At 36.0% G+C, this 26,101-nt stretch overlaps 13 protein-coding genes across 13 annotated transcripts; 5 read left to right on the forward strand and 8 right to left on the reverse strand.

Annotated features, from left to right (window-relative positions):
* Positions 1 to 400: 400 nt before the first annotated feature.
* Positions 401 to 1,949, forward strand: B0P05DRAFT_636804 (t-SNARE; the record flags this gene model as incomplete). Its single annotated transcript, XM_051583630.1, has 9 exons — positions 401 to 455; positions 509 to 537; positions 588 to 711; positions 769 to 949; positions 995 to 1,038; positions 1,086 to 1,271; positions 1,325 to 1,414; positions 1,460 to 1,618; positions 1,679 to 1,949. Coding segments are annotated over 9 exons (970 nt in total), but the record flags the coding sequence as incomplete, so codon positions are not given.
* A 113-nt stretch (positions 1,950 to 2,062) lies between these two features.
* B0P05DRAFT_538588 (nucleotide-diphospho-sugar transferase) lies at positions 2,063 to 3,680 on the forward strand. Its single transcript, XM_051577860.1, has 7 exons — positions 2,063 to 2,327; positions 2,382 to 2,568; positions 2,617 to 2,930; positions 2,980 to 3,124; positions 3,170 to 3,262; positions 3,328 to 3,469; positions 3,514 to 3,680. Exons 1-7 carry the CDS (start codon positions 2,080 to 2,082, stop codon positions 3,612 to 3,614), a joined length of 1,230 nt encoding a protein of 409 aa, XP_051435684.1. The 5' UTR covers positions 2,063 to 2,079; the 3' UTR covers positions 3,615 to 3,680.
* Positions 3,681 to 3,820: 140 nt separating this feature from the next.
* B0P05DRAFT_538590 (FAD-linked oxidoreductase-like protein) lies at positions 3,821 to 5,908 on the reverse strand. Its single transcript, XM_051577861.1, has 2 exons — positions 4,642 to 5,908; positions 3,821 to 4,586 (listed from the first exon to the last, which is right to left on the reverse strand). Exons 1-2 carry the CDS (start codon positions 5,870 to 5,872, stop codon positions 3,955 to 3,957), a joined length of 1,863 nt encoding a protein of 620 aa, XP_051435685.1. The 5' UTR covers positions 5,873 to 5,908; the 3' UTR covers positions 3,821 to 3,954.
* A 791-nt stretch (positions 5,909 to 6,699) lies between these two features.
* Positions 6,700 to 9,500, reverse strand: B0P05DRAFT_586450 (Spc98 family-domain-containing protein; the record flags this gene model as incomplete). The annotated part of the gene is made up of 5 exons (XM_051582517.1): positions 6,700 to 7,475; positions 7,530 to 8,107; positions 8,149 to 8,321; positions 8,372 to 9,375; positions 9,431 to 9,500. The coding sequence occupies 5 exons, from the start codon at positions 9,498 to 9,500 to the stop codon at positions 6,700 to 6,702; spliced, it is 2,601 nt and encodes an 866-aa protein (XP_051435686.1).
* Positions 9,501 to 13,031: 3,531 nt separating this feature from the next.
* B0P05DRAFT_570997 (uncharacterized protein) lies at positions 13,032 to 13,547 on the forward strand (the record flags this gene model as incomplete). The annotated part of the gene is made up of 3 exons (XM_051581351.1): positions 13,032 to 13,190; positions 13,240 to 13,346; positions 13,406 to 13,547. The coding sequence occupies 3 exons, from the start codon at positions 13,032 to 13,034 to the stop codon at positions 13,545 to 13,547; spliced, it is 408 nt and encodes a 135-aa protein (XP_051435687.1).
* A 108-nt stretch (positions 13,548 to 13,655) lies between these two features.
* Positions 13,656 to 14,309, forward strand: B0P05DRAFT_570998 (uncharacterized protein; the record flags this gene model as incomplete). Its single annotated transcript, XM_051581352.1, has 3 exons — positions 13,656 to 14,015; positions 14,072 to 14,102; positions 14,143 to 14,309. The coding sequence occupies 3 exons, from the start codon at positions 13,656 to 13,658 to the stop codon at positions 14,307 to 14,309; spliced, it is 558 nt and encodes a 185-aa protein (XP_051435688.1).
* Positions 14,310 to 14,992: 683 nt separating this feature from the next.
* On the reverse strand, positions 14,993 to 16,090 carry B0P05DRAFT_66119 (uncharacterized protein). The gene has a single exon (XM_051583816.1). It carries the CDS (start codon positions 16,080 to 16,082, stop codon positions 15,453 to 15,455), a length of 630 nt encoding a protein of 209 aa, XP_051435689.1. The 5' UTR covers positions 16,083 to 16,090; the 3' UTR covers positions 14,993 to 15,452.
* Positions 16,091 to 16,976: 886 nt separating this feature from the next.
* B0P05DRAFT_538621 (major facilitator superfamily domain-containing protein) lies at positions 16,977 to 19,283 on the forward strand. Its single transcript, XM_051577862.1, has 9 exons — positions 16,977 to 17,211; positions 17,262 to 17,365; positions 17,411 to 17,514; positions 17,560 to 17,625; positions 17,673 to 17,728; positions 17,782 to 17,833; positions 17,901 to 17,947; positions 17,992 to 18,095; positions 18,146 to 19,283. The coding sequence occupies exons 1-9, from the start codon at positions 16,985 to 16,987 to the stop codon at positions 19,177 to 19,179; spliced, it is 1,794 nt and encodes a 597-aa protein (XP_051435690.1). The 5' UTR covers positions 16,977 to 16,984; the 3' UTR covers positions 19,180 to 19,283.
* On the reverse strand, positions 19,249 to 19,612 carry B0P05DRAFT_66126 (uncharacterized protein). The gene has a single exon (XM_051583817.1). The coding sequence runs from the start codon at positions 19,534 to 19,536 to the stop codon at positions 19,318 to 19,320; it is 219 nt and encodes a 72-aa protein (XP_051435691.1). The 5' UTR covers positions 19,537 to 19,612; the 3' UTR covers positions 19,249 to 19,317.
* Positions 19,425 to 22,053, reverse strand: B0P05DRAFT_66182 (Fusaric acid resistance protein-like-domain-containing protein). The gene is made up of 4 exons (XM_051583818.1): positions 20,509 to 22,053; positions 20,194 to 20,458; positions 19,661 to 20,144; positions 19,425 to 19,608 (listed from the first exon to the last, which is right to left on the reverse strand). The coding sequence occupies exons 1-3, from the start codon at positions 21,891 to 21,893 to the stop codon at positions 19,722 to 19,724; spliced, it is 2,073 nt and encodes a 690-aa protein (XP_051435692.1). The 5' UTR covers positions 21,894 to 22,053; the 3' UTR covers positions 19,425 to 19,608; positions 19,661 to 19,721.
* Positions 21,985 to 22,305, reverse strand: B0P05DRAFT_457940 (uncharacterized protein; the record flags this gene model as incomplete). Its single annotated transcript, XM_051573963.1, has 1 exon — positions 21,985 to 22,305. A coding segment is annotated over one exon (321 nt), but the record flags the coding sequence as incomplete, so codon positions are not given.
* A 1,642-nt stretch (positions 22,306 to 23,947) lies between these two features.
* B0P05DRAFT_578882 (uncharacterized protein) lies at positions 23,948 to 24,847 on the reverse strand (the record flags this gene model as incomplete). Its single annotated transcript, XM_051581887.1, has 3 exons — positions 23,948 to 24,151; positions 24,216 to 24,771; positions 24,825 to 24,847. The coding sequence occupies 3 exons, from the start codon at positions 24,845 to 24,847 to the stop codon at positions 23,948 to 23,950; spliced, it is 783 nt and encodes a 260-aa protein (XP_051435694.1).
* A 761-nt stretch (positions 24,848 to 25,608) lies between these two features.
* B0P05DRAFT_457504 (uncharacterized protein) lies at positions 25,609 to 25,891 on the reverse strand (the record flags this gene model as incomplete). The annotated part of the gene is made up of 2 exons (XM_051573957.1): positions 25,609 to 25,647; positions 25,703 to 25,891. Coding segments are annotated over 2 exons (228 nt in total), but the record flags the coding sequence as incomplete, so codon positions are not given.
* Positions 25,892 to 26,101: the final 210 nt, after the last annotated feature.

Consider the following 26,101-nt stretch of genomic DNA (forward strand, 5'->3'; position numbering starts at 1 on the left):
TTTCTTTTCTTTGAAATAGTAATTTAAAGAGTAAATTGATTCAGCTTCATTTGTTCTTTAATTCCCCTTTTGGTGGCAGTTTTTCTGACTTGGAAAAAAGTGGTTTTTATTGTTTAGCCTTTAAGAATAGCAAGGCAGGTGAGTCACTATAAGTTTTACACTTTCTTTCTTATCCTTCACTTAGACTAATTGCTTGTCTGGAAATCGAATCGTATACAATGTAGCTGTATTAAAATTAAGTTCTCCTGACTGTAGACTAATTTTACTGCATTTTTTCATTGTATTCTCTTAATCAAAATTATATATGATCACTACTTGACAATAAATGTAGATAATGATTCACATACAATAAATATGATGTCTTTTTTTTTCGCTTTTGTTTTTCTTACTTTAACTAAAGCATGAATCAAAATCGCTCCACTATTGTTTGTAATCGCTTTGAGGAATTCAAGCGAGTAAGTGTGATATAGATCATGCTTGATTTATAATAACTCATCCTATTGGGTAGCTTAGTTTGCAGAATGATGCTACATCCAGGTAAACTCGTATTTTTGTGATTTCTATGACCATTAAAACCAGAGGGAAAGTGTGCCACAGGAAAGCAATGTTGCTATATTACAGGTGGAAGAAACACATGAGCAAGAAGCAGTGAGTCGGAGTCTATCTGTGGATCACAATGATAAGTTTTTAACAAGCTCCTTTTCTAAAAGTGTAAGCAGAGAAACACTAAGCCGACTCCGTGGATTTAGCTAACTTGTCTCTTTTCAGGTGGAGTATGTCAGAGAACTGATTAGGAACATCAACAAAAATATAACAGATATTGAATCTATACATACATCTATCCTGTCCAGCATGACTTATCATTATTCAGCTGAAATCAATCAAAAATTAAAACAAAGAGTTCAACACACAAGCCATCTTAATAAAAAGGTTAGAGAATGTTTGAAAGGTATGAAATAGTATGCTTGACTATGCTACTCACTCTTTGTTCTAGCTCTAGAGATGGAACAAACCAATACGCATGATTCACAAGCGCAGGTAAAGTATAGTCAACCAAAAGACAATGTGTTTTAACTATTGATTAGTTGCAAGCACTCAAGGATAGTTTTATTCAGTCTATTCAAAGATATCAAGATATTACAAGAAAGTTTCAAAACAGACAAAAGAAACAGCTTGAAATACAATTTCTTATCATGAAGCCAGATGCGACTATCTATGAAGTTGAACAAGCCATTCTTTCTGATGCAGTTCCTGGTTTGTTCTCTCGATCTGTAAGGGGATTGAATATATGCTTCAAGCAAACTTATGTATAGACAATGTATAGCTTTTAAACAGGTCTAAAGATGCTAATAAGGTTTTGGAGCAAGTCTATATGCGTCATCAAGACATCAAGAGAATAGAGAATACAATCCAAGTAAGTATTTTTATACTGCTTTTTTCATGATCTAACAATGTATAGGAACTTTATCATTTGTTTTTGGATATGCAAACCATGGCTCAAACACAACAACCATCATCATTACATTCTGAAAAGGCACTGGAAGAACCTTCAAATGACTTGGAAAAGGGTGATAAACATATCTACGTTGCTGTACAAAGCAAAGAGACCTATAGAAAGGCAAGTAAAAATAAAAAATCAAGCCTGCTTTTTATGATGTGTATTTATATATATATATAGAAAATAGCTTATTTATTGTGTATATCTACTATTTTGTTGTTTCTTGTTGGTCTCTTGATTTGGTGGTGGTGTTCTCTTATTGTTAATACAAATAATAATTAATCAAGTTCAGGTACAATTAATTTGGAACTATACAAATCATAGTTCAATTTGATACAACACAAATGATGACAAACTTTTTTATAGACTAGTTGACTACTGCTTTTTTTTTGTTAGACACACTTTACAAGCGTATTGCTTATACACTGAATACAAACAAAACCGTACAAACATTTAAAGAAAAAAAAAAAGCTGAAGTAAAGATCGACTTACTTTAAAACTCAATTCATGATGACACACCAAAGCTTCTTTTTCTTTTTCTTTTTCCTTATCTTTTCTTTTTTTTTTTTTTTTTTCAAACAATGTCAGAGTCAAAAGCTGTTATTCTTGTTGGTGGTCCTTCCAGAGGCACTCGTTTCAGACCTCTTTCACTTAACTGCCCTAAACCTCTTTTCCCTGTTGCAGGTCGTCCCATTATCTCTCATCATCTTGATGCTTTGTCCAAAGTCAATGGCTTAAAAGAAGTCTTGATTATTGGTTTATTTGAAGATAAGGTCTTTGCTCCTTATATCGATAATGCAGCTATTGAATTTCCTCAACTGAAAATTCGGTAAGAGAAACAGGACTTTGTGTATGCATGGTTATTCATAGGTTTACGCGTCAGTTATCTTCATGAGTATCAAGCTTTAGGTACAGCAGGTGGCATTTATCATTTCAGAGATGAAATATTACGTGGACACACCAAGCAGTTCTTTGTGATGCATATTGATATCGCTTGTTCTTTCCCTTTGAATGAAATGGTTGAAGCTCATAAAGGTCATCGAAACATCTGTACTATGCTTGGTACTAAAGTAAGTAAACATATATTAGTTTCCTGTAGACTGATATTATTCGATCAGGTGCCTCATAGTGAAGCCACCAAGTATGGTAGTCTGATTGCTGATCCTCAGACCAACCAAGTACTTCACTATGTTGAAAAGCCAGACACGTTCATTTCTGATTTGATCTCTTGTGGTGTCTTTTTGTTTGACGTGACTGTGTTTGCTGAAATGAAAAAGGCCTTGGACAAGAAAGAAAGTCAAGAACAAGGTGACTTTTTCTCTTCTCATGATGAATTGCGTTTAGAACAAGATATTTTGAGACCTTTGACAGAAAACAACAATCTTTATGTTCATGTCACAAAGCAATTCTGGAGACAGATCAAGACAGCCGGGTAACATACATAGAATGATTGAGGAATGACGAAGCTTATGTTTTGATAGATCTGCTATTTCTGCCAATGCTCTTTATCTTGAAGCTGAGGCTCGTGAAGGTTCTGATCGTTTGGCTAAGAATGTGCCTGGTGGACCCGAAATCATTGGTGCTGTCTATATTCATCCTTCTGCTCATGTTGACCCCACAGCCAAAGTAAGTGAAGGAGAGAAAAATAACAAGACTCAATATATATATTAGCTCGGCCCTAATGTCTCTATTGGCCCTCGTGTGAACATTATGGGTGGTGTACGTGTCAAGGATTCAATTTTACTTGACAGTGTTCATGTGGGTGTAAGTAGGAAAAAAAAGAGAAGAAAATGATAAACTGAGCTAAATTCTCGGGATATATTTTATAGAAAGCCAGCTGTGTCCTTCATTCTATCATTGGCTGGAACAGTCGTATTGGTTCTTGGGCACGCGTGGAGGGTTGTCCAGTGCATGAAGAAGATAGTTCTATGATGAAGAATGGTGTCAAGAGTCAAAGCATTACTATCTTGGGTTAGTAAATGTAACTGAAACAATAGACTAATTTAGTCTCATAGGCAAAGATGTTTCTGTCATGGACGAAACTATTATCCGCAACTGTATTGTGTTGCCTCACAAAGAACTCAAGGCTTGTTTCCATAATGAAATTCTTATGTAGAAAAAGCGTCACAAATGTAATAAAATTTTTAGATGCTTTAAAGAGATTATCTTGCAGAAAAAGAAATAGGTGATACCACCCCGTCCCGCCCCGACTTTGTGTTTACTGTCTCTATTTCATCTCTAAACTTTATCGTATTTTCATTTACATGTTGTACTACACTTTATAAGATGAGCTTTTATGACAAATGCTCGTGCGACACTGAATAATGTTGAATGATTTTTTTTTATTTTTATTTTTATCATCTAAAAGGGGGGGGGAGGGGGAGGGTTGAGAAATAAAATTACAGTTTTTTGAAATATACTATGATACAGGAAAGGATATAATAATATACAGAGATTTAAGCAGAAGTGGCAGTACCAGTAGTGATGGAAACATCAGGAGAAACAGCCTTACCAGTGAGACGATCCTTGACTTCTTGCCACATCAATTGACGTTCAACAGCAACACCACCCAAGACAGAAGAGTTTTCTTGAGCACGACGAAGCAAATAAGGAATAACCTCATCAATCATACCGTAGGGCAAATACTTGTAAATGGCGTAACCATGACGACCCAAAGTATAAGAAATCTGATCTTGCATACCAAACAATTGGCCGAACAAGACAACACCAGAGCGAGGCATCACACTGTTCTTTTCCATTTCTTCAATGGTCAACATAATACTATCACGGTTATGACTGGCTACCATGAAAACAATGGGTGAATTGGTGATATTTACAGTTTCACCTGTCGTTTCTTGATGTTCCTTGAGTTTGTTTAAAAGGAATTTAACACCACCATTGTAAGAAGCATGTGTGTCTTCTAAAGTGTCACAAATGGGTGAAGTGTAGCCCATGTCTTCAGCGCGCTTACGTTCAGAGACCATGTAAGCACCACGAACCAACTTGGCAGCAAAAGTGAAGTCTTCGCGCATAGACAATTCAACATCTAATTCAAGTCTACCACGAGCTGATTTGGTATACATTTGATCTAAAAAAAATTTTTTTTAGCAAGATTGTAAATTTTCCTAGTCTATAAAACTTACAAGTGTTGTAAATAGTAGGTTGTTGACTTTGGTTTTCAGTGCGAGCATTGTATTTACGTTGAAGATTGACAGCAACATGGTCAATAGCATCTTGGAAGTAAGATTGTTCAGCATCTACCATGACACCGACCTTTAATTCTTTAGCTAAGCCAGCCACTTGTTCTAAGCGAGCAATCATACGATCATAAGCTTCAAGGTCTTCAGCAGTTAATAAGATACTCTTGGCATCATTAGAAGTAGTCTTCCACCAGACATCACGACCAGGACCTTGCAAATTGAACAGTTTTCTGAACTCAATGATGTCCAAAGTAGCTTGCTTGCTTTCTAAATGAGCAATGATAGACTCACGTTGCTTTTGTTGTTCTTGAGATTCAGCCATAGGCACAATCTTGTCAATCACTTGACGAACACCTTGAGCATTAATATGACCATTGTTTTGAAGTTCTAAAAAGCTTTGATCTAAAGCAGCCATGCTTTGGTTTAAGCGCAACAAGAGCTCAGGAGGCGAGAAGGCAGTAACCTTGACGGCCACCATCGCATTGTTTTTAGCACCTTGAGCGGCGGTTTCAATAGAAGCCTTGATCATCTTGGTGACAATATCTGCCTGTTGTTCATCACGAAAGTACTTGGACTGACCTTCTTGAGGTGCTTGGTTGTCCAGATGTAAATCAGCTTCAATTGACAAATCAAGAATACAATTGATACCCGATTCAGCAAGCTTATCCATACTCGAGACACATTCCTCAGGGGTCTCACCACCACAGAAATGACGGAAAAAAGTTTGTTTGACGAACCAATAGACGGGTGCTTGTAGATGAAGTTTTTCAGATGCAGCGATAAGATAAGGAGCAGCATCTACGAGCCAGGGCAAGGCACAGAGACGATAGACGAAAAGAGCCATGGCTAATTCTTCAGTGCTCTTGGCTTCAACGGCGATACGGTTCGTCTTGTCTTGTAATTCAGATAAAGTGATGGCAGGCGTAGATGTACCAGTGGTAGCAGCAGCAGTAGCAGCTTCAGCTTGAGCAATGCCTTGAGAGTACATGTACATGGCAGAAGTCAAAAGAACACTAGCGGAAATTGACTTGAAAGGCAAGCGAGACTTCACTTGTTGATGTTGAGTACTGAAATGTCTAGGAGTCAGACATGGTGGTCGAGCAGGAAGGGATTTAACTGCAGCAATGTTGAATGATGAACGCAATAAAGGAGCACGAGAAGCAATTCGGTACATATAAATTCAATGAGATATAGCAAGTTTAAAAAAAAAAAAAAAAGAAAAAAAGAGAGAGAAATACCTGATTTTATATATAATTTTTCTATCGTTTTCCACCAATAAATGGTTCGGAAAGCATTGGAAAATGTGGGGGGAAAACAAGAAGATCTCAGCTTCAATTTCCTTTCAATCTAAAGCGTGGCACGAAATAACTTTATTTGGCAACTTCCCACCGTTTGAACCAATCACGGACTGTGCTACTACTGTGCCAACTTTGTTTTGTTGACAGGCTTGTATTCTAAAAGGTCATTCTTACATGGTATAAAATAATGGATTTTTTTTATTTTTTTTCTCTTTTTTTTTCTCCCTCTCTCTTTTATTGTTTGTTTCTTTCTACTCTCTCTTTGTTGTCTAAAACTCATTTGTCGCCATATTCCGTGATAATCTAAAATTTATTTTCGGTAATTTGTACACCGCGCACTTTGGTTTGTTTTTTTCATTTTTTTCAGTCGCGCGTGGAATTGATGTCAGGGCGAGAACTTATTGTGTTTGGAAACAAGCTTTTAGGTTTGATTGTGTACTACGTTACACTTAAATTCAATCAATACAATTTTAATAAAACTGCTTCAAAATAAATACTGAGGAGAGAAAGAAAAAAAGATTCCTTATATGTGTGTACCATCTACGCCTATTTCCCAAAAAAAGAAAAAAAAAGTCCCGGGCAGAACCATGAATAAAAGATCATCGTGAGAATTTAGGATTCATAGCCCACTCTTTTCCTATCTTCGATAAAGGAATCGCACTTTCAATTGTACAGAAGATAAGAAAACAACAAGCCCCGCTCTTTATTGTTCATAAAAGTTTAAACGTATCAGCAAATCTTTTACAAATACATCTATGCCATGTCTGCCTTCATGCTTGATATAGAGTTCATTGAATATACTTTTGCGTGTTGTGTTCAGAATATTACCGAGTCTACCAGACCCTTTTTGTTCAAGTAAGGTCAAGACATGTAAAAAGACAGTCATGTTCTTTTGAAACTGCTCAAATATTTTGCGACATTTCATTTCAAGCTTATCTTCATGTTCAAGTGTGGTGGATCTATAGTCATCCAGAATTACACCAAACAAGATGATATCCTGTAAGACAGAGATCAGCACTTGCATAATACGTGTCTGACTCTGCTTTAGAAAACACTGAAACAAGATACAGTCTAATACATGTTCATGGTACTCTCTAAATGCTTGTGGTTCCATAATGACCGAGACATAATCCATCACCCGCCCTTGTCTAGGATGGCTGGACTGCATACCTTTAACATGTTGCATAAAGGGTGTCCATGTGCCTCGTATGACTGAATCATGAACATAACTCGACAAGCCACTGATGAACCGGTCAAACTGGAATCGGTATCGGAAAATCTTGTCACGCGTACTCGTACGGAACCAAGCCAGATGCCTTAATGGTTCATACATTCGTTTGGTTAATGTCTGTACCCGTACAAGTCGAAGTAGGAAACTGAACATGCGGTTGTATTTGGATAGAATAGAGGGCGTAATGACGATACCAAATGGATATTGTGTTTCATAGACTAAGTCTAAGAAATCCAATGCTTCAATGCCTTTCAAGAAAAAAAAAAATCATGAGCCAATGATCATGACATGTCTGTACTTACTATTTGGGTTTGTATCATCAGATGTCTGGCAATGAAAGCTAACAAGGTCATCCTGCTGATGCAAGGATGCTTCTAATAACACATCTCTTAATGCCATAGTGAGTGTAAATGTCTTGGGTGGCCAACTTTCTTTATCTATATCTATCTTGTCTGGACTGCAAAAGAAGACAGATTTGAGGCCATTCATGAATGTACCATCACCCAGCAAGAAATAACGATACAGGCAAGATAGATGGGATTCCAGTTTGAATTGACCAAGAAAGCAAGACATGAATGATGCATTTAATACTGGACACCATGCCTGTAATGGCCGAATATAGCTCTGTAAAGTAATGGTTTCTAAAGTGGGTATAAAGCATGACTGGTTGTCTTGATGGTATTGAAGAATGGCTTGAAGAGTAGATGAAAAACCATTGGAGAATGCATCATGTTCATTCAGGAGAGGAAGTGTGGGGATGGTGTCTTGCATTAGGGTATCATGATCTATCACTTGAGGTGGTCTAGGCATATCTAAAGGTGATTTGCCTGCATTGTACCTTTCAATAGCCTTCTTTATCTTGTCTAATTGTAGCATATACCTGTTCGAGTCAATGACTGGTGTGTGCATACTAAATGTTACCTATCGCTTTCAGAAGGAATCAATCTGTGTCTTAGAGAAAGAGAATCATCCAACTGAAAAATAGGGTGATTGGGTCTGGATATTTTCAACAAGTAAAGTGAAATGCCAGATCGAAGTAGATACAAGGCAAAATGCCGATGAATAAAATAAGGCAAGACAGTGTCCTCTTGAACCTAACTAGGTCAATATAGACACTTGTAGAATAAAGTAAAGATTTTTTTACCTGGTATTTGTTCAAAATATCTGTGGTATCTTCTCTCACTGAAATAAAGAATTCATGCCATGGGTCTTGTTGATCATAATCAGACCCATTTAGATGTAACCATGAACTCAACATGTTTAAGTAAGGTACACTGGTGTAACTTTGGAGGGTTAAGCAGATATCACGATATAAAGCAGAACTTCCATTGGATGCTAAATCGAATTGACTTGCTTCTTCATACAACAGATTCAGCAAGGCTGCACCAAAAGGTAAATTGAAACCTTGGCCTTGTATTTGACACAGTGTACATAGTCTTTCTAATACCATAGACAGATGCTCAATGTATTGATAGACTTTGAGGATCGTTGTCTCTTGAGAGAGTGTCTGGACAATGACATGTTGTATATAGACATGTAATTCAGCCAAGCAGCAACCAAAGGCTACTCCTGTAAGTCCATATTGCTTTGGTTGGGACTGAAGTTGATGCGCTACATGCTCAATGGACTTGAGTCGAGTACCAAACAACAAAATATGCTCAATGACAGGTTCAATGGCTGTACTACTGACACCTAGAATGCGAAGATGAGGTACTCGTTGCTTTAGCTTACCCTGTTCCCAACAAAAATACATGGAAGGCAACCCAACCATGGCTTGTACAATACTTTTGGCCAGATCGGTTTCATGAATGACTGTCGTATTCGATCGTTCTACCAGTGGTTCAAATAAACTAACAGGTGCTTCAGAGATAAAAGGCGTCCCGATCTTTCTTTTTGCGAGTTGTGTTTGGGCATAGGAAGGAAAATGCGTATTGTGTGTGTCCCATGAGTGAGTATTGAACATGGTGGGTGGTAGTATGCTTGTCATCCATACATCCTGTTCTTCTTCTTGTTCTGTTTCGCGTGTAGTCGTACTTGTTGCGGTACTGACAGACTTGTTGTCAGATGGATGGTGTTCAACATGATTTATGCCAAAAGGTAGATCAGGTAAAGGTTCTAAACGAAGTTCTTTGTCTTCCCAAGTAAAATCTATTTAAGTCTATTAATGCGATTAAAAAAAACAAGAAGCTTGATTCAAACCTACTTGAGATCAAGTCTGTATTGTTTTGCCATTGTCTAGTATTGAATGTATTTGAATCAGTTGAATGAAACATAATTTAAAAAAAAAAAAGGAAGAGAAAGTGTCTCTCCTTTTTTGCACAGTGCTGGTAATGCGGGGAATGAACTATGCAGATAAGTTATGGCCTGTTTTCTGCAGGAGAGGCGATTGTAAGCTCTTCTAGTACCTGTTCATCAGTCTCAATGTTTGCCTATATAACAAGAAAAGTAAAGAGGCTTGTTTTCAAAGCAAAGATAGCACTTTCATGGCTAAAATACCCTATTTTCGATGCTTCATATAACAGAACTCGCATTCTTTGTCATTCTAATGCTATCCTAGTATTGAATCATGTATCTAGAGTGTGATGGCTATCGAAAAATCACTTTCATAGCACTTTTTGTTTTTGAAAATGTTTTGAGTACCTTATGGACTGAATTTTGAATAAAATACAAGGGGTGGTTTAGAAATGCATTAGGATTAGCTCTTATCAACTTGATGTCTCAAGTAAAATGGTCTGTTTTAGCCTGTAGAACTTAAAAATGCTATCTATTAAAAGTATTGACGAGTAAACGCGTAAAATAGCCTGAATAGTGGTGTACATTTTTTATATGCTTTTCTTAGATCTAACGCTTGGAGCTATGGACTGTCATAGAAAAAGCTGCTTGTGTGAGGAGCTACAGATGGGTTTTTTTTTTTGTTTTTGATACAAAATCATAAGGGTATCATAAGCTCTGCTTTCTCTGAACTGATGGTTAGACATTTACCCTATAAGGCCCAGTCTTCATAACCATATAAATAAAATAAAAACTTTTGCCAGGGTATCATAAGGCATATTGGGCCAAATTTATTTTCATGTTTTAACTATTTAAACATGTTTCTTAATAATTACTGATGCTAGGGAACATATTTTGCGGGCTGGTATGAGTTTAACTGGTTCAAAAAGGAGCATAAATGACTGTGGTTACTAGTAGATTCGGATTATTTTCACTCTTTTCATCCTCTTTTCTAGGCTTATTTGGCCATTGACTGACATTTTTATCTTAAAACTTGTCATGTCACTTTTTTGAACGTAAATCAACTTGATGTTAAGGCATACAGTGCACCACCATAAGTCATGGCACGCACTCACTATCTGATGCGTCTGTTGTAGTGCAATTCTCGATCAAATTGGCTAGGAAATGGTATTTTAATGATCCATACCAGATCTTCAATATCTTCTAGCCCTAGAACTGTGTATTTGAGGTTGGTTTGTTCTTCTTTTGGACATGTCTTGGCTCAAAATCTAACAGCTTGTCAAATATGGATTTTCACACTCAATCTCTTTTTTTTTTTTTTTGCTTGTTGTCCTATTAATGAGATGTGATCCAAGTTTAACTCAAGTTGCGTCGTTGCATTTTTCAGATATAGGGCTTTTAGATAATATAGAATCATAAGCATAGCCACATTATTAACTTGCCATGATCAAAGATGATAAAAAAAGAAGGGAAAATGACTTGTTTATTTTTTATGTATGTAGCTCGTATAGATTATTCCTGGCCATCTTGACAATTTGTTTACGATCATCAAATGCTTTAGCGTACTTCAATATTGCATCACTTGCCTTGCAGCCAGTATAAGGCTAGCTTAAGTTTCAATTGCATAAAATCCTGCTGATGGCTTAAAAAATACAGTATAGGTGGTTTTTCATACTACTTGAGGTGATTCCTCTTATGGAATAATCGCAAACTATGACGAGAAACTTAACAGTAACCACACTTGGTTAGCAAGAATAAAGGTGACTTCTTCATAATTAATACAGATTTCTTATTATACCTTTCGTACACTTTAAAAAACAATGAATCAAGCAATAGAAGAGTAAAATTTTAAACACAAACAAATTTAAAGTGGCTCATGATTCAAACAGACATCAAACTTCTTGACCGAATATCTGCAGAAACCTTGTAAATCGCTCTGAAGTACACTGTTGCATGCGTCTCTTATGCGACTTGTCAAAATTTCATTCTCCAGGAGCGCTTCCCTCTTGAGTTTGCTTTTACAGACTGACCAGAATTTTTCGATCGAGTTGAGTTCAGGAGAATATGAACATGACTAACTAATATGTATGATAAGTGTGTACATCAAGCATTGCAAAGATGCAAAAGTGTCCATGATATCACATGCAAAAGTCGTCGTCAGACACACTTATTTGAAAAAAAGCCTCCAGTTATTCATAAAGGTATGGCCCATTGCCAATCAGAGTCCAATTTCTTTTATTTTAGTTTTTGCAAGTGAGCCAACAAGATTGACAAACATTAACAGGAAATACTTGTGAGGCAACTGTTTTTTGTTTGTCACAAAGTTGTTACATATGATAGGAATAGAGATGAAGTGTATATTTTGTCTAAGCATTAGTCATCCAGTTGGCCTCATAGAGTCAAGTTATCCAAAAAGCAATTCTTGATAATTTAAAAAAAGGCCAATTCGCGTTGAAAGAACTAGAGTTTCGTAACAGAAGTTTTGATGTGAACCTACAATCAACCCGTCAAAAGAGACAGCGTTCGATTTCTAGCGATGTTTGGCAGCACGGTACATCAACCCATTAACTGCTACTGACTGTAGGCCACACCAGGATATTCACACAGCAATATCAGACACATAGTAGCTAGATCTACCGCTTGCAACAAGACGCGTTGATGTCGCTCTTCTTGCCACAAGTTCAGTCTGATGTTGCGTTGGATGAAATTTAACCAGGATCTCTCAGCCCAGAACTACAAAAAGCATTATATTTTGAAATCATCAAGCTGTGTCCTTTGGAGTCTGATTATCTTGTATAAAAATGGGGATGAGAAAAAGTTTTTATTTATTTATTTTTAAATATATATGGGATGAAGAGATCATGAGACCTCCACACTCATACATATATTTTAGGGGATTTGAAACAAATATAATATTATCTCTTTCTTCATTCCTCAACAAAAAAATGTCAACCAATAAGCTAAATAAAGCAATCATGAAAAACGCGAAAATTAGAGAGCTCCTTGTTGTGAGATGAAGAGAGAATAGATATTAAATAAGAGAAAAGGCAAGAACACAGAGAAAGTCCGTTAGAACTTGTATAGATTTTTATTTCTCCAAGAAATGTTATCTTTCAATTGCCATAGATGTGATCTGGTTTTTTGCCATGATCATCATTTATTGATCTATGCATATGAATTCATATATGTTCACAACACTCCTTTATGCAGAGGCGCAAGAAAAGGCAATCAACGAACAGGTATAGTTATTCAACATAAATGTTATCCTAATAGAAACTCATTGGCAATCTCCGCACAGAGAAAAGCGTTGAAGGTAAGCTTTTAACAATTTTTTAAACTGATGACCTAGTTTCTCATCTACTTCTAAAAGAACAAGGAGCCAAAAGTGAAGCGCGTAAGTATTAATAGATCGAACACTAACTACTCTTGCTAATCCCCCTTTTCAGTTTGAAGATGTGAAACATTTATTCTATTCAATAAGCCATACAAAACCAAGGAATTCCAAGATGCTGTATTATAAAACGTAACTTCTTTTTTCTTAAAAAAAAAACTTTATATTCTAACACCTACATATGAAGCTTGTCAAAAAATCACATTCTGGACATATCAGACACAACCCGGGCTCACCACTAATGCTCTTAACAAACAACGTAAGAACTAATATCATTGAATCGTTCAAGGGTCCTGAGTTCGATGAAAGAGAACTTGAAAATGTAATGAAATTTGTGAAGGTAGGAATTTGAAAATAACTATTTGTGTAACGAACTTATCCTTTTTTAGAATATGAAAACATCAAATCGAGGACTAAAAACAGCTCTGAATCAATTGAAGTTAATTACAAAGAAAGATAGGGATACCACTACTTCCACTTCAATTTTAAAGTTTATGTAAGTATCTAAATGATTTGGCTGACTGCAGGTATATACTGATTTTATTACGAGAATAGATTGAAAAAGCATATTGAAGAAGCTCACCTTTTTGAGAGCCCCTTGATCAATTCGTTTTCTGAATGTGACTACGTGGTTAAGTTTTGGGGACCCTTAGTAGAAAAAGCCTTTAAAAACACCTCTATCATTCCTCATTGTTAATATATTAAATACTTTTTTTCTGTATTGCGTGACCTATGTCCTCATATAACAACTCTTTCTTTTAGGGGCGACACACTTCCTGGCTCTTTGCTCACTTTGGGCATCAAAATGAAAATGGACCTCCGCCTCATTGCCATTGACAAAAATCAATGTGAAAATCATGGGTATGGTGAGGTTGCCAAACAATGCTCAGTTCCAAAATATTTCAGAGATAAACGAAAGGCCGTTATTGCCTGTAAAGCATTGCTCAACTCGATTATTACTTCCAACGCAATTGACCAAGAAAAAGAAAGCATATTCATTCCATATCTCATAGTAATGGGCTTTGAAATGCATATATGTGTTGTACACCTCGAATCTGACCATTTCTATATCACCCAAAAAGTAAAAAGCATCGTCTTCCCTTCTAGACTAGCGGACCTTGGTGAAGAATCTATTGAATTGGCAAATGGTCTTTTGGATCTCGTTGTAAGTAAAAAATAGGTAAAAGATTGTTTGGAATATTGTTGACAATATCTTTGTAGGCGATGTGTGAAGCGATAAAGAAGCAAGCTTGTAGAGGAAAAAAAACGAAAATGTATGGACGATTGCATAGGTAGTGCCACAGTAAAACAAAGAGGATATGGTACCAGTAAGACTGTTTGGGACAATGTGGATGAACATGAGTTGGAAGACGAGATCAGCGATGATGAAGTTGACGACGATGAAGTTAATGATGAAAACGACGAGGAAGATAATGATGATGAAGGCAATAATGTTTAATCCTTTTTTTTACTCTTATATTTTTTCGTTATCTCTTTCTCTTACATATTCATATTACCATATGGTTTGTGCTTTTCTATTATACAATATCATGTACTTGGACACAAAATTGTTGTCCTGATTTATGTTCTATATAAAATGTTATGCAGAAAAATTAATATTGTACATATTATGATGATACACAATTCAGTCATTTAAAAAGTATGTATGTCAAGCCCTACATGTTCAAATTAATTTGATATGTACGTATCATTTTAGTCCATATCGTTACATACAACTGTGTGCCTAACTAGTACGTTTATGTACCTGGCAATAAATGTCTGCATTACTTTTATGTTCTAATTTGTAAAATGCACACTTATATACTTCCGTTTTGTTAGACTGATTTATTATATGGTAACCAAGGAAAACTATGTCAAGACTTTTTAGAATATCTTGAAGTCTATCAGCATTTGATACCGACCTAAAAAGGAATGCCAGACAAATATCAGCTAGCCGACATGTTAAAATTACCTGTCAAGAATTAGTAATTTCATTCGAATAAAGCCTTATACTTATTCGCTCCGATCATTTCTTTAATTACTAGACTATGGTTATTAATGAGCGTTAGGTGAGAGTTACATACTGTCAATTGTGATGTAAATGCTTTGATTCTATCTTTTTGTTCCTATGTATGGAGGAAGGTACACACAAAAGTAACCACGGCTTTCGATATAATTTTTTATATCTACATTTTTTGTGAATTGGGACGTTATCCATAACCAAATAACATCCTTTGAATTCCTCATATTGGCCTAAAATATCAACAGTACTAGCGACGAAGTTAAAATAATGTCCTGTAACAATGCCAACAGTGCTTTTCTTCTTTTCTTCTCTATCATTTTCAAGCTTTCTTTTTTAGAGGTGGCTGTTGCTACTTTAGGTATTCTAACCTTTACCGTTTACAACTCCATAGGGAGAGATAGCCCCTAATATTGTCGTCATCTTGGGCTTGGTTTTTGGTGTCTTCACAACAGCGCGAGTACCAACTTTAGACCAAGAAAAGCAGTGTTTCAGATTGATGTGAAATGCTGCTTCGTCAATGAAGACACAATTGGACTGATAATCAATTTCAGTATTATCTAAAAGATCTTTGACCCAATTTCATCTCTCTTCAATCTTACCAAGGCAGTTTCGATCTTCAGGGTAGTAATAAAACTTTTTACAGCTTATTCGACACTTTTCCTTCACAAAGATATGGAAGGCAGACTTTTTAATCTCAAGCCCATCAAATCGCTTGGTCAAAGTGTCCATCATTTGATCAAGGCTCATTCCTGTGTCATCCTTGTCAACCAAGTCAATGAAAAAATTGCGGTGGGCGTCTATTAATACAGGAGGTCTGCCCACAGGCCTTCCACCACCCTCGTTTCTTTTGCAAACAAGCTCATCTGGATTCTCAAGACTTTTTTTGTACCAGTAGTCGGCTGTACTAGCAGGCATTTTTAGCTGTCTAGCAGCTGCACGAACGGACAAGCCCTTATCATGTACGAGAGAAAAGAAGCGGTCCATCTCTGCACTTCTATAAGTTCGATATGTTCTCTTACTTACAATAGGCTCATCTTCTCTTGTGGGCTCCTCCTTCTTTACCCTTTCTTTAGCAGTTTTGTGAGGTTTTTCTGGGGGCTTCGTAATGGGATAATCTGGATCATCCACCTCCATCTGTAGAACCGTCACTTCATCCCCCTTATCATTGAAGGTTTTTCCCCTTTCGTCTTCATGTATGAACTGATCCATTTTATTGAAAAATAAAAAGCAGTGAAATGTACCAATTATTAACTAAACTTTTGCTTTAATTTTTATTTTGGTTAGTGTTTAAAAATACACTTTTTCACTGCTGAATTTTTACGAAAAGCTTCCGGAAAAGGTGTTCCATAATGCCTTGCGTGATTTATTTTGAAAATAACTATTTTGTCTTATTGAGTATGAGCAAATGTTTCATTATATTTCCTTTTTGAGAAGAAAATGTCATTTTTAGGTCAAGACGCTGCAATAAACCTTGACGCGCTTTTCCGGATAATTTGTTGATCTCTCTATCGTTTATTTCGATCTTGTGTAACACATATACTTGACAAAAGAAACGCAACAGCAATCTATCTTTTGATGTATCATCCAAATCAAATTATTCTGCCATATATGTTCCTCTTTAAGTTCTAGACTCTCTTTTAGATGAGCTACCATTGAATCAAGAAAAGTAAAATGTCCATCAATTCGTAACTGTTTATTGGGATAAAAAAATCGTACTACTTGAGTTTCCGGTCTAGCGCGCCTAAACAGACACGCAGAGTAATATGAAAGCACATATGATCTGATAATTTATGAACTCCATCTCGGCTTAAATACGACCGATTTGATTACTGCGAAAAAATCAAATGCTTCTTTATTTCTCGTTAAAAATACTGTTTATATCTCCAACTATTCTTCAATAAATCAAGTAAATATTGCTATTTATCAATGCAGAATCGATCTTGTTATACACGATTTAGCACGGCAACGGTACTGGATTTACCCGAGTGTCACATCTCGAGTAATCATTACCCAATCATAAAGGCAACTCTACAAATCAGAAAACAGTATAAAAAGTACAGATCAACTTCCTCTATCTTTTTCTTTCTTTTTTCTTAGAAAAATATTTCATAATGGAAAAGACCGAAATTCTAGAAAATAAAGCAACAGATGCAGATGGATCCAATACTTCAATTTCAACTGTTGAACAACCACAACCAAATACTAAACAAACAACAAACGAAAATGTAGTGAACAAAGAAGAGCATGACACAGAAGCGAGAAGCAAAAAGGAAAAAGTGGGCAGAATTCTCACATTTTTGGGTCTTCAAATCGCTTTGTTTTTAGCTGCTCTAGACAAGTAGGTAGAAAGGGAAAAAATTTTTTTTACTGATCTTTTCTATTTCGTAGTACCATTGTAGCTACAGCATTGCCTCGTATAGGTTCTGATTTCAATCAAATGTCAATTGTAGCTTGGGTAGCTACTGCCTATATCCTCACATTTGATGCATTTCGTAATATTTAAATAATTTAATACCTGCAGCTAACAAATTTTATAGAGCCCTTGTTTTCTAAATTTTCAGATATTTTTGGTCGTAAATGGATTTTACTGTTCGGTATCTCGATTTTTCTTTTAGGCTCTGTTTTATGTGGCGCTGCTAAAGTAAGTGGGCGTGATCATGAGAAATGAGATATCTAATCTCAATAGTCTATGATTATGTTGATTGTTGCACGAGCCATTGCCGGAATTGGTGCTGCTGGTATTTTTTCAATGGTAAGTTATACGCGCTTTAGAACATGTCATCTAAACTCATGAAATAGGTCTTTGTTATTTTCTCAGAGTTGGTACCTCTTGAAAAAAGAGGAAGTTATCAAGGGTAAACTATCTATAGCGTATGTGTGTGTGTTTTTTTTATTGATTTCAATATAGTATCATCAATGCTGTGTTTGCTCTGTCAAGTGTTTTTGGACCTTTGATTGGTGTAAAGTATTTTTAATGTGAGAAAATACCCGTATGACAGAATTTAACGTTCATGTTTTCGTCTATAGGGTTCTCTTACCGACTATGTTTCATGGAGATGGAATTTTTATATAAAGTAAGATCGTCTATGCTAATATCAAGATCTAATTTTTCTTTTAGTCTTCCTATTGGCGCTACTGCCATGGCAGTGTTGATTGTCTTTCTCAAAATGCCTACACCTAAAGATAAACTATCCGACAAGTTGAAACGAGTGGACTATGTAGGTGAGTAAAACAGAAGGTGTGTTGGAATCAAATATCTCACAACAAGTTAGGAACATTGATCGTCTTGGCTTTTGCTACACTTTTCTTGTTGGCACTTAATTTTGGTGGTCAGACTTTCCCTTGGAAATCAGCTGCTGTCATTGTACCTTTGGTTCTTTCAGTTCTTTTAGTTGGACTATTGATCTTGGTTGAAAAGAAGTTTGCCAAAGAGCCATTAATGCCTCCTCGATTATTCAAGAACCGTTCTGTTGTTAGTGTGTTGATTACAAATTGGTTTTTTGGTATGACCTTTTTCTCTGCAGTCTACTATCTTCCTGTTTATTTTCAAGTCGTGAGAAACGATTCTGCCATGTGGTCAGGTATCAGACTGATTCCTATGCAAATGGTTCTTTGTGTACTCTCCACTTTCTCTGGCCTGTTTATCTCCAAAACTGGTATCTATCGACCTCTGATTGTCTCTGGTATGACCTTCCTTACTTTATGGATTGGTCTCACAAGCCTTTACAGACAAGATACTCCTTGGTCTCAAGTGTACGGTATAACTATTGTTGGTTCCTTGGGTTTAGGAAGTCTTTTTTCTTCTACAATCATTGCTCTCCAAGCCTCTGTACCTCCTCAGGATATTGCTGTAGTAACAGGCCTTGGTAACTTTTCACGTATCCTAGGTGGTGCTTTGGGTGTTGCTATCTCATCAGCTGTACTCAACTCTCAATTGACACAAGAGCTCTTTAAATATTTACCAGAAGATCAAGCAATGGCAGTCATTCAGTCTTCGGAATATGTCAATCATGGTCTTCCTAAAGAATATTTGGATACCACATTAACTATCTATGTCGATGCTCTTCGGTTGATTTGGTGGGTACTTATTCCTATGTCTGGTATGGGCTTGATTGCATCTCTCTTTGTCAAGCATCATTCTACCCGTAGCCACCAAAAACTAAAAGAAGCCGAGTTAAAGAAGGAACAAGAAGCCCAGGCTCAAGAAGAAGATCTTGTTGTAGTACATGTTCCTGATGAAGAAAAAGAAGAAAAGAAAGAAGAGATAGAAGAGAAAGAACAGGTCAAAAAACCTGAAGTTGTATAAACTCTACTATTGTCATCAATTGATTTTACCCCTTAATCCTTTTCCATCAATATAATATTTCATAATTTAGAAGCAAGCACATTCATGCATCGTAATCATACACATAATAAATTTACTTTTTCATACAGGTCTATAAGTCTAAATGCGAGATCGAAGCCACTCTTCGGGATCTTCAACACCTACAAGATTCTGAGTCGTATGAAGAACAGATTCAAGTTCATCAACAAAAACAAGGCTGTTCATCAAGTATGCGCTGTAGCTAGGGAATGAAGGATTTGCAATGTCTTTGGCTTCAATCATAATCTTCTTTTCCAATAAATTAACAAATTTTTGTCTTGTCTCAATAGGATCAGCCATGTAGGGAGGTAAGGAAGTCTTGGCAGCAAGCGTAGACGATATTAGTTTTAAACATGTTAGAATAGAAGAAAGCTTAATGAAATAAGTTAATTCATGCAAAGCATAGTTTGTGCTTTCCACTTACATAATCTTTTCTTTCATTCATCAAAATAGAACGAATACTTCGTTTCCAATCAGGTCGAACTTCATGTAGACAATATCCCTTTTTTATGTTTAATATCGCGTAGATGATGTTTTGTGTATGTTTTTACCATATTCACTACCAGATCAGACATGTTGTCCATTTTCTCCACTAGTATTCGATAACTCTCAGAAGGATAATAGCCACGGAATGAAGGTTCATACGCTGTATGATGAAAAAGCGTATGCTCTTCAGCAACTTGTCTACGTAGTTCTATTGCCAATTTCCTAAACGATTTTTCAATGGCTGGAGTAGGCTGATGGCCTATTGGATGAATCACACTTGTTGATAGAATACCATAACATTTTCCGATATCACGGACAGTGCGTGCCAACCTCTTTCGAAGCTCTACACGACTTGTAGGTAAAAAAGGAATAGCAATCAAAATACCAGAAGCAGTAATACCAATGACAACAAGTAATAGTCGCTACCACAAAGACAGTAAGATAACTTAAAAATCAACCTGGACAATTTACCTTTCCTGCAACTGTGTAAACCTGATCATAATTTGGAACCTGTTCAATAACGTAGGTATATTCATATGCAATAACAATCAGCATAGTCACTTTACTCATTAATGCAATGACTCTGTATCTTTGAACAAAAAAGAATAAATGATAAAGTGGTATAAAGATTATAAAGCACAGAATAGCTAGACCATAAGGATTTCCTCGACTAATTTCCCAAACAACAATGCCCAGGATAGCGCCAACGACTGAACCTACAATTCTGTCAATGATCCTATTTGCAACAACGTTAAAACACGAATGCCAAGTATTGTTATTACTTGCCCAAAAATAAAAGCACCTGTCATTGGAAACATCCATAAAACCAAAGTGATCATTGCCCATTGACCCCGCCAGTCTTGATACCATGTAGCATCTTGAGCTCTCCATGCAGGAATAGCTAGCAAGACAACACCCACAGCTGTCTTGAATGCAAAGAAAGTTGTGGTGTCTGTCAACCACTTGCTTAAAAGATAGAGTCCGTAAAAGAATTTCTGTATTGAAGTCACTGGTGCAGATACATCAGGATCGCCTAAATTAGGCTTCTTTTTTGGATCAGGTTTTGCTTTAAAGATGGCATCCTCTTCATCATCTCTAGGTCTTCCATCTCCTCGAGTGGCAACACGAACCAAATCGTTTCCAGCATGTTGATTTTCATAATCTGTCTGATCTCCACCCACAGATGATTCTGCTTCTGAACTAGAAGTCAGCCATTTCTTTAGCGTTTGATGTGGAAGCCAAAATCTTGCTTTTGTTCGATTTCTTTCTATGTTTTCTACAGCTTCCAACAAAATTGCTGTTTTCGATGCGTGTTGATGCAGGTTGTAAAGATAGAGGAAGATGAGATAAAGAGGTCCATTTCGAGGAATATCCGATGCTTTCATATCCAAGAACTTAGAAAAGACCTGATTGCTTTTTGAGACCTCGTCCAACTTGGTAATTATTTGTCGTAATTGAGTGGATGTGATTATCTGCTCTTCTTGCTGTTGCTGCTGTTCTCCAACTTGTTTACTTTTAGGTTTAGATACCCAAATCCGAGGAAATGGCCACAATATACTGTTTAATGTAGTTCGAGGATGATAATGCAAGTTCCCAACTCGATTGGAGATTTGATTTGTTGCATCAACACATAGATTTGTCAATTCAATGCATACAGGTCGAATGCCTTCTATAGAGCTAGTGAAAGCATCCACAATAATATCATTGCTAAAGTTCTTGAAATACATGTTTTTGGTTTCTGTATTTATATAGTTGTCTTTCATAATTAAGCTGAGTCCAATACTATGAAGAGAAGGTCGCATATTGGTAATCAATTTACATAATTTGCTGCAATCAACATCTGAAATCCTAGAATAAGTGATCTCTCTTTTCACCGCACGTTTGGAATCAATCATGAGCAATATACCGTTTTGTAGACGAGCATTGAGAGAAGGAAGTGTAGCGTTACTTTTTTCAGATGAATTTGACAAAAACCCTTCAGAGTGTTCTTTAAAGAATGCATTGTAACCAGCCAATGTTTTTCGTGTGACCCCTAGGAAGTTATTTATACTGTCGTCTGGCCAAATAAAATAATCAACTGCTAAGGCAATTGCACCAGCAACACCGATGGGTCTCAAGAACATCCATGTCAGCTCAGGAACAAATGGAGCATATGAAGCAGAATATGTCATTGTAAAAGTTAGTACAATACAGGCATTTACAGCGGCAAAGTTAGCTATTTCAAGGGAATGATAAGTTTTTGAAAGGTATAGTTGACTAACCTTTAGGCACTTTTATTCGAACCAGGTTTACAATGAATGTGCCGATAAATAAAAAGACAGCCAAGATAGCACAAGCACCAGGTTGAATTGGATTAGGGTTCGACTTGCTACGGGCAAGGCTTGCGAGGAAAGTTCCCAAGAAACTCCAAGCTGCTGCTATTAATGCACCTAGTGTACCTAATATTACTGCTTCTGTTTGAATACCTATAGTTCTGACAGGAAAATAAAAGATGACAACGACTGCTATTAACAAACTGGTTCGTCCAAAAAGTTCTTGTGTTTCGTTTGCAAGAATAAATATGACTGCAACCAATAAGGCAAGTGATGCTTTGATTGTCTTTCTTAATTGTGGGAACGGAGGAATATATCGTTTAATTAGACTTGGTTTTGGCTCTGTCTGAGGCAAAGATGATGTAGGCTGCTCTTGGTCCGAGGGCCTTTTTTCGTTTAAATTTGAATGTGCTGATAGTGAGTTTGTATGCGAAATATGGGTATTAGAGAGCTGAAGATTGTTATCATTTTTCATTTTTTAACAAAGAAAAAAGATAAATCAGTTTTGACGTAATAGTACATTGAATAAAATGATCTCAATCGTTCCCATTTTGAGCTTAGTCCATGGTACAGTATTTCTGAAAAAATTATTCTGCTCTTTGAAATGGACTGCGAGCTGACTTTTTACCGCGAAGATGAAATTCTATTAAGATACAATGATTTTCATATAACGTACTTCTGTATAGTCATACAAGGATATTGTATGACGTTAGAGAAAGCAGATATTCTTAATAAAAACCGCGTTTTCAAAGAGCGATGATCAAAAGCAAGTTTCTTTGGGACCATTGTTTTTTTTTTTTTTTTTTTTTTTTTTTTTTTTTTTTTTTTTACCGGACCACCGTTTTTGTTTGGGTTATCAGGCAAGTTATAACTACTGGTACTTAAAAAAATGGTGGTTCCTAAGAAACTTGAAAAAAAAAAAAAAAAAAAAAAACAATTGCTCTACCTAATTTTATAGAAGTCGTGAACATTTGTAGCTTTGCCCATCTTTACTTTTATTAGGGGACTTATTCACTGTTTTGTGCCCCCCTCCAATAGTATCTTTGATATCCCTTTATAGGTTCTCATACACCATTTAAAGGATTGGATTGCACAAACATAAAGAAACTTTGCACAACAACTACACTTGCAAGTGTTTGATTTGGTGTCGTTATGGTGTTCATGGTCAGATTGTTCCCACTTTTGGAGTACTTCTGGAGAATAATCCACTATGTTCAAGTATTTAACAATTAATTTTGTTTCCAGATTAATGAAATAAGACTTTATATTTCATGCTTGAAACGGTAATTAATCCTATTATAGTTTTAGCCTGATTTACGGCTTGCGTATTTCAAACTACAAAAGCAAATCCATAAATGGGTTACAGTAACCGAGACATTCTCTTTTTTAGGGAGTAAATTGGTTTTTTATTGTTGTTTAGAAATGTTTATATGTATTAAAGTTGATTTACTAAAACTTCAATACCTTAGTGTTGTATCAGAATGAATGCTGGTGAAGCCATTCAGAGGGAAAAACTTCACTGATTTATTTTCATAAGGTATGAAATAACTCATCTATATCTAACGTATCTTTATATTTTTGAAGCTATATTAGTAACTGTTCTAGGAAAAGAGCTAAGGTGATGGTAACAATCTATTTGTGTATGATTAATAAAGTAATAGAGCTTCCTCTTTTAGAGGCTTTTCTGTTACTCTAATCTGACAAGGAAGAGATAATAGAGTCAACATATGGCCAAGACTGAAATCTTTATTAGGACAAACTTCATTTTTAGAAAAGATATATTTAGACTATGTTTATGAGAAACCAAAGTCATATTTACATAATACTCGCAAGAAGTCAACTGTTGATAAGAAATAGATTTGAATCCTTTTTTTTTGTCTCGTGCATTGGTTGATTTGAAGCAAAGATAGATTTTATTCATTGTCCGAAGGGAAGACATATATGTCTTCAGCTTCTGAGACACGAGAAGACAACTTCACCTCCGCAGTTTCTGCCAGCAGTTCTTCCAATTTTTTAATTTTTTCATGACCATCAAGGCCTTGTTCAATGGCTTTTTTGTTTTCTTCATGGTTTTTTTTTATGTCTTGCAATATTTTGTGGGAATTGTCAATGTTAATCTATTTTTTTTAAAAAAAAAGCATGCAGTTAATAAAGAAACCTTGATTTTCAACATTCATATACCTTGAGTTCCCACATTAAATTCGTGACATCCATGAAGTTTTCTTTTGAGCCAATATGGGTCAAAGACAGATTTGCACTTCTTACACGATTGAAGATATACAGCTCCTTTTGAACAAGGCCAAAAGACCAAAGGCGAAGTCTTTCTTCAGCAGCGTGTACAAAATACACCTTCAGCTTCTTAAAGATATCAGCATCAGCATATTCATAGCAGTAGGCCACTTTATGTAACATCGCAAGCAATCCATATGCAGCCTTGATATGGTCAGTGGTTTCGCGAGGGACGTCTTTCAAGCCAAATGGCCCGGTTGTCTCCAAAATCACAAGTTCCAGATCAAAATCCTTGTCGATAAGAATACCGTCTGCATTGTAGTAGTGAGATAATGAAAGACCTCGACGTTTCAGTTCATAATTGATGGCTTGAAGACGAGTTTCTCCAGGAATGAATTTGCAATACGGTGTCACCATCTTAATAGCGTCAAAAAATCTCCAAATTACTCTGAAATTATAAATTGATTCTTTTTCAGTGATTTCAGATGAATTATAAACTTGGCCGATACTTTGTAAAAAAAAAAATCAATATTCGTAACCAAAAGGTATCCAAAGTATAACTTACAATATAATGAAAAATTCATAGCAGAACGTAAGGGTAGGATCGTTTGTAACTTTAACGCGTAAAGAGTTTTTTAACAACAAAGTATGACATTTATCAATGCTGTCATTCTATTACAAAAGTTAATCGTAATACAGTTTTTTTTTTATCAACTTACCAACGAGTCAAACCACTCCTTGTAAGAAGAGTTAAATTTGGAAAAAACGTCTTGCTTGCTACTCTTTAATAACTGATTGGTAGCTTGTACTAAATCCTTTGGATATGTTGCTCGACTTTGATTGTTTCCTATGTTTTCACCAACTTGAATGATGCCCAAATACTCTAGGCTAGAGAAGAATCAGCATTATTCTTATTACTCACAAATTTCAACTCACCTATAATGGTTCATTGATACATCATCAGCCTCCTCTTGAAGGAACGTGTTAAGGAAACTGGCCCAAATCGTCCAGATATTCTTTTGAATTATCAATGACGTTTCAGATTTGGGTGAACTACTAGTTGATTCTTCCCCTTCGTTGGGCTTAGATTTTCAATTATGGAGTATTTAATATGTGAAAAAATACTGCGTATTCTACTTACTTTAGTACGGACCCTTTTAAACGATTGCGCCGTGCCAGCACCAGATGATTCGCCCCTTTCCTACATAACAATCATATTTGAGAATCGTACTTAACATTTGAGTTTGAGACAGCCTACCTCTTGATCAAAAAAACCGCGTCTTACGCGACTTTTATAATTCATTTCAGAAAGACTTTCCAATATCACATTTCGTCTATATTCCTGAGACTCAAAGAAAACATCGGCTTCCGTAGAGTTCAAAAACTATAATACGTGTTAATTCTTATGTCTCTCTTAATTCCTATGTGTGAACGTTTACATCTTGCCAATCTTTTTCAAGATCTTCTACTTGTGATATTATTTCTTTTTTCTTTTTCAAGTTTTTGATAGCTGCTCCCATAGTATTTTTGGCATCGTTACGATCATGGATTTCTCGGCCCTTTAAAAGACTTGGGAAAGACACTTTTTCATTGAGTAGTTTTTTAAGTGCTTCTGTTAACGATGACATTTTAAGATTGGTGATTGATTTTACAAAAAAAAAAAAAAAAAAAAAAAAAAGAAAAAAAATTTAAAATTGAATGCGCGGCTTTTGAGAAAAGAGGGGCTGGGAAAGAATTTTCTTTGGACCAAGAGAAATTTCTCTTAAGGTTGATATGGAAAGCAGCTTCGTCAATGAACACACAGTTGCTAGTGAAGTCCGTATCTGTTTTCATCTATC

Source organism: Gilbertella persicaria (assembly GCF_025201335.1).
Source record: "Gilbertella persicaria strain CBS 190.32 chromosome Unknown B0P05scaffold_16, whole genome shotgun sequence".
NCBI lineage: Eukaryota > Fungi > Mucoromycota > Mucoromycetes > Mucorales > Choanephoraceae > Gilbertella > Gilbertella persicaria.